This window comes from Cebus imitator, unplaced genomic scaffold (assembly GCF_001604975.1).
Source record: "Cebus imitator isolate Cc_AM_T3 unplaced genomic scaffold, Cebus_imitator-1.0 Scaffold407, whole genome shotgun sequence".
Classification (NCBI taxonomy): Eukaryota; Metazoa; Chordata; class Mammalia; order Primates; family Cebidae; genus Cebus; species Cebus imitator.
The window spans coordinates 1850431-1857216 of NW_016107722.1; the positions used below are offsets into that span (position 1 = coordinate 1850431).

The 6786-nt window shown below is 35.4% G+C and overlaps 1 protein-coding gene across 1 annotated transcript in view; it reads right to left on the bottom strand.

The window, feature by feature from the left end:
* The window catches only part of SGK3 (serum/glucocorticoid regulated kinase family member 3), a 176455-nt gene that overhangs the window by 33613 nt on the left and 136056 nt on the right, over positions 1 to 6786 (bottom strand). The window contains exon 6 of the mRNA XM_017509154.2: positions 4305 to 4434. Coding sequence (XP_017364643.1) covers positions 4305 to 4434 — 130 coding nt within the window. The remainder of the gene's footprint in view (positions 1 to 4304; positions 4435 to 6786) is intronic.

Below are 6786 nucleotides of genomic sequence, written 5' to 3' on the forward strand. Positions count from 1 at the left end.
CTCAAAAAAAAAAAAAAAAAAGAAAAAGAAAAAAGGAAACTGCTATAAAATAATCAAAACAAATAAATAATAAAATCAGAAGAAAAAAGTAAATATTTCAGTGTTCCACAGACTCTTACAATGTAATTCAAACTGAGCTGTAATTTCAGTGCACTTATTCTTTTAATGAATGTGCAGATAATTGGTTTAATTTTCCATTCAATAAATTTTTCTTATAAAGATGAAGGAAGATAGCCAGGCACGGTGGCTCATGCCTGTAATTCCAGCACTTTGGGAGGCTGAGGCGGTTGGATCACAAGGTCAGGAGTTCGAGAGCAGTCTGGCCAACATGGTGAAGCCCCATCTCTACTAAAAATATAAAAATTAGCTGGGCGTGGTGGCGGGTGCCTTTAATCCCAGCTACTTGGGAGACTGAGGGAGAAGAATTGTTTGAACCCAGGAGGTGGAGGTTACAGTGAGCTGAGGTCGTGCCATTGCACTCCAGCCTGGGCAACAGGGAGAGACTCTATCTCAAAAAGAAAAAAGATGAAAGAAGAAGATTAAATATAGTGCAGATTAAACAACATGAACAACTTGTCCCCTGAAGTATGTTAATATATAATTAGATTTTATTATTTAGGCAAGGATTTCCTAATGGAGCACATTTCTGAAATGATGAAAATTATTAGGATATATAATTAGACATTTTTTCACTCTACTTACTATTTTTGAAGACAATATCTAGTCACTAAATTGAAGGTGAGGTATAATTTATTAATAGAATTAACACCAGTTGAGATCATTTATGTTTCTTGACTTCCCTTGGCCTCTATTTTTCTCTTTATAAATAAAGGGGTAGGTCCAGATGCCCTTTAAAATATTCCAGCTAGGAATTCACTTAGTTATTTACTTCAAAGTTCTTAAGAAATAGTTTCAATTATACGACAAAGTATGGCTTTTTCCTTTTTTTAAAGAGATTCTTTTTATCAGTATTTTAAAACCTCAAGGGATTCTAGTGCAAGTTTCAGACATTATGGAGGAAAAAAGAAAAAAGGAACAAAACTCAGATTTAAAGCCAACAGTGGCAGAACCCAGAAATCTCTCAGCTTGGTTCTGTCTTCAAGGCCAGTTGTCTACTATTGCAAGGCAAGATATTCTTCAAATGACCTAAACCTACAACAAAGTCTCACATAAGTAGCAAGCAAAACGTGGAAAATCATGGTTACATAGATTTTAATCTTTAAAATATTACTTGAATAGACTCATTTTTCAATTAGAAATTTTTATTTTTATTTATTTATTTTTTTTGAGACGGAGTTTCGCTCTTGTTACCCAGGCTGGAGTGCAATGGCGCGATCTCGGCTCACTGCAACCTCCGCCTCCTGGGTTCAGGCAATTCTCCCGCCTCAGCCTCCTGAGCAGCTGGGATTACAGGCACGCGCCACCATGCCCAGCTAATTTTTTGTAGCTTTAGTAGAGACGGGGTTTCACCGTGTTGACCAGGATGGTCTCGATCTCTTGACCTCGTGATCCACCCGCCTCGGCCTCCCAAAGTGCTGGGATTACAGGCTTGAGCCACCGCGTCCGGCTCAATTAGAAATATTAAGAGTTGGAAAATGTCGAAAATACTAGGAATTCTTTTTTTTTTTTTTTTTTTTGAGATGGAGTCTCACCCTGTTGCCCAGGCTGGAGTGCAATAGTACGATCTCAGCTCACTGCAACCTCTGCCTCCCAGGTTCAAGCGATTCTCCTGCCTCAACCTCCCAAGTAGCTGGGATTACAGGCGTGGAACAATGTTTTTTAAAGTACATAACCTTACCAATATATAATTTTGGAAATATTTACACTACTTTCATATAGGTTTTGCATATTTTTAAAAACTGATTGTAAATCATACTGTGTAAATATGTAAGTTTTAAATACTGATTTCACTTAATATGTCAAAGCTTAGCATCTGATCTTCAAAAATAATTTAAAATGTATAATATATATGGACAAACACTAAATGGTGAATATTTAGTTTGAGTCTAACAGTGTTTTTAACAGATCATACTGAAATAAACATCTTTTGCTTTTTTCTGTGTGGATTATTTCATTTGCATCAATTCCTGATGTGAACATTTTTATATTTGATATGTATTGCTGAATTGCTTTCCAAGAGTCGCATAAAATTATGATACCAATGATGACCAAGGGTGCTTGTTTTACCTGACCTTACTGTTACCAGTTCTGCAGTATTTTATTTACTTTATTTTTTGTTAATTTGATAGAGCAATAAAAATCTAAGATGTTCATTTGCTAATAGCATCAAGGTTGAACATTTTCCTTTATATTTTTTACTGAGTATTCCTTCATGTCCCATTTCCTTTAACTATATTATTAAATATCATTCTTTTCAAAAACCCATTTGTATGAGCTTTTCACACAGATGCTATTTCTTCTTATGCCTTATTAAAAATGTTTTCCCAGTTTGTTGTTTCTCTTTTGATCACCTATACAGTTTTTTTTTTAAGCTTTTTACATTGTACTAGGAGCAACCATGTCACAGAATGTAAAGATTACATTTATTCTCTTAACTGAGAATCCTCTTGGGGCATCAGAGAAGAAAAATTACTACTTTTCAGTAGTTACACACAAATAAAATGTCTTTTTTCCAAATGAAGATTTTAGCCCTGGGATAGTAATATTCCAATGCACAATATTATCTTTTAAATAACAAAAACAGAACCATAACAAAATGAAAAGGCATTATAAAGAAAAACTGTGTTTCAACCCATTATCTCTGATTTTCATGTATATATTTAAAAATAGTTATATTTAAAAGTTTGAATTATGTCCTGAAATACTACAGGGAAAATAAGAAAAAAAAGTTTGAATTATGAAAATATATTTATAATATTTACAATTATAATTGCTGCATAATACTTTGAGTTAAATTATTGCAATTTACCTCTCCCACATAACTTTCTAAGGTAAATGCTGAAAACATCTTCATAATAAGGCACAAGCTTATTTTACTTATTGCTATCACAATCTAGTTTAAAAAACAAGGCTGGCCAGGCACAGTGGCTCACACCTGTAAAACCAGCACTTTGGCAGGCCAAGGCAGGTAGATCATGAGGTCCGGAGTTTGAGACCAGCCTGGCCAATATGGTGAAACCCCGTCTTTACTAAAAATATAAAAATTAGCTTGGCGTGGTGGCGCGTGCCTATATTCCCAGCTACTTGGGAGACTAAGGTAGGAGAATCACTTGAACCTGGGAGGCAGAGGTTGCAGTGGCTACTCAGGAGGCTGAGGCAGGAGAATCACTTGAACCTGGGAGGTGGAGGTTGCAGTGAGCTGAGATTGTGCCACTGATTCCAGCATGACAAAGCAAAACTCAGTCTAAACAAAACCCACAAGACTACCCTGTTCTCTATTAGGAACACATAGTGATTACGCACCTATATCACAGAAATTAAAGTCAGTTGATTCAACTGGCATATACTGACTGCCCTATATATAAAATCCTGACAATGCAGAGGAAGAGGGATGTAATGTGGTCAAGAAGGTCTTTTCTATTGGCCAAAATTCAAAACAGTTTCAAGTATGGCAATAATGATAACATGTAAAGTGAAGAAAACAGAATACAAAATTGTTTACACTGCATAATTAAAATTAGGTAATTTAAAAACCCTATATGTTAGAGAAGATTGGAAAGAAAATTACCAGAATGTTAATTAAACATTTCCAGGTGCAGGTACAATAATATGGGATAATACTTTTCTTTTTACCTACTGTTTTCAAATTTGTCTGATTGACTGTATGACTTTTTAGTATAAAAAGTACTCATTCTATATATTTTATAACAATAGTGATCTGTGGGCTGGGCATGGTGGCTCATACCTGTAACCCCAGCATTCTGGGTGGCCAAGACGGTTGGATCATTTGAGGCCAGGAGTTTGAGACCAGCCTGACCAACGCAGTCAAACTATCTCTACTAAAAAATGCAAAAATTAGCTGGGCATGGTGGTGGGCACCTGTAATCTCAGCTACTAGGGAAGTTGAGGCAAGAGAATCACTTGAACCCAGGAGGTGGAGGTTGCAGTGAGTCAACATTGCATCACTGCACTCCAGCCTGGGTGACAGAGTGAGACCCCACCTCAAAAAAAAAAAAGGCATAGTGATCTGTAAGAGGTATATATATTTGTTTTTACGTGTTCTACATAGTAGAAACTCTATAATGGATGAAATTACTTCATTTGAAGTAAGTGTCCTAAAGCCACTAATTTCATCTTTGGGGAATGGTATTTTTTCTATTAAGAAAAACAATTCCTCTTACTACCTTCTGAGAACTTCTTTCATCCTCATCTTCAGATGGATCCGACTGGTGTTTTGGACTATCCATTTGAAGGAATGCTCTGACATCTGGACTAAAAACAAAAACTAACTTTATTATCACTTCAACAGCATTTCTACAGCCTTTGTCCCTTTTAAAATGAAAATTGAAACAGAAATAACTATATTAGCATTTACAGTAAGAAAGTAAAACCGAATCCATTAATATTCATTATTATAAAAGTAATAAGCAAATTGTTTTTTTTAAAAAGAGAAACCAAAGACAAATGGGCAAAGATTATCAACAGGCAGTTCATGGAAGAGAAAACCCAAATGGCAAGCAAATTTGTGAAGATGGCCATAAATTCACTAATAATCAGAGAAATATAAGTTAAAATGATAATGAGATATCATGTTATGTCCATTATCTGGCAAAAGTTAGAAAAACAGGTAATATCAAAAGTTGGTAAGAAAATTGGGAAAGAGACATGCTCAAATATTGGTGACAATGCAGAATGAAGCAACTTCTCTGAAATGCAATCTGGCAATACTTGGTAAAACTGTGTATGCATTTTCCCTGGGCCCAGAAATTCCAATTTTAGGGGTAAACCATAGAAAAAATTACGTGCAGGTCCAGCGAAAGGCATGTAACTATGATGCTCATTGTAGCATTTTCTGTAACAGTGAATTAGAAGCAACATAGGCATCTACCACCAGGGAAATAAGTTAACTATGGTAACTGCCTACAGGGAATACCAGTCAGCAGCAAGAAGCAAGAAACTATAGCATAGCACCATTTATATATACATTAAATACTCAGAGACACGAAGCATCAGCCTGTTTACTAAAGACACACAGATATCTAAGGACATATATCAAACATATTAAAGTGGGTATCAAGAGGGGGGATGAAGAAATGGCTATGAAGATCAAGGATGAAGAGAAAAAAATGGACTAAAATTAGAGATGGGCCACACATGAACTCCTGACCAGTGTGGGAAATCATTAAATCTCCATACCTGGCACCCTCTCCCCAGTTTGTTCTTAATTATTTAATCAAATAATATACATTCTTCATAGGAAACTCAAAAGATGAAAAATTATTTTTAAAAAGAGGAGGCCTTAGCCAGGAGTGCTGGCTCATGCCTGTAATCCCAATACTCTGTGAGGCTTAGGTGGGAGGATAACTTGAGGCCAGGAGTTAGATACCAGCCTGGGTAACACAGCAAGACTCTGTCTCCACAAAAAATAAAAATAGAAAAACTCAGGAATGATGGTGTGCACCTGTTATCCTAGCTACTCAGGAGGCTGAGGCAGGAGGATCACTTGAGCACAGGAGGCTGAGGCTGCAGTGAACCAAGATTGCACCACTGCATTCCAGCCTGGGTGACAAAGAAAGAACTTGTCTCTAAAAGTAAAAAAAACAAAATAGGAAAAAAATAAATATAAAAAGAGTTGAGCCAGTGTAAATGTAAAACAGTATTGTCACTGTGGAAAAGAGTTTGGCTGTTCCTTAAAAAATTAAATACAGAGTTACCTTATGACCCAGCAATTCCAAACCTAGGCAAAGACCCAAAAGAAATAAAAACATATGTTCACATAAAAACTCACACATGATTCCTCATAGCAGCATTATTCATAATAGCCAAAAAGTGGAAATATCCCAAATGTCCACCAATAGATGAATGGATAAACAAAATGTGGTGTTACCCCCACAATGGACTATTATTCAGCCATAAAAAGGAATGGAGAGCACTAACACATGCTATAACATGAATGAACCTCAAAAACATTATTCTAAGTGAACAAAGGCAAAAAAATAAAGTCACCTACTGTATAATTTCATTTTGATATGCAAATCCATACAGACAGAAAGTAGAACAGTGGTTGTCAAGGGTTGGGGGAAGAGAGAATTTAGAGGTACAGTTTTTTTTTTAGGGGGATGAAAATGTCAGATTAGATTTGGGGTGACAGAATTAGTGATGATGGTTTTTTTTTTTATTACATAAATTTATTTTATATCCCACAATTAAAAGACAAATAAATTACCAAAAATACTAACAGAAAGTACAATAAAAGATAATTTTAACTATGTAAAGAAATCATACAAATGGACAGAAAAATGCTCAAGCTCCAAGACATATGTACAGATGATTCACCAATACATTTTAAAATGTTGTGGAAAATGTTCAACTTCATTAGTAAACAAAAGTAGAAACTTAAAACAATTAGATATCATCTATTACTTATTAAATTATTAAGGAGTTTTTAAAATTTTGGTTTTTAGTTCTTATAAAGATGTGCAGTAACACTTTCTCTCCACTCCTTTTTCCATCCTTGGGGAACTCTGATGACTTGATATTTCTAGCCTTTCTATAACAGATTCCTTTTGTTTTTTTTTTTGTTGTTGTTGTTGTTTTTTTTGAGACGGAGTTTCACTCTTGTTACCCAGGCTGGAGTGCAATGGCGCGATCTTGGCTCACCGCAAC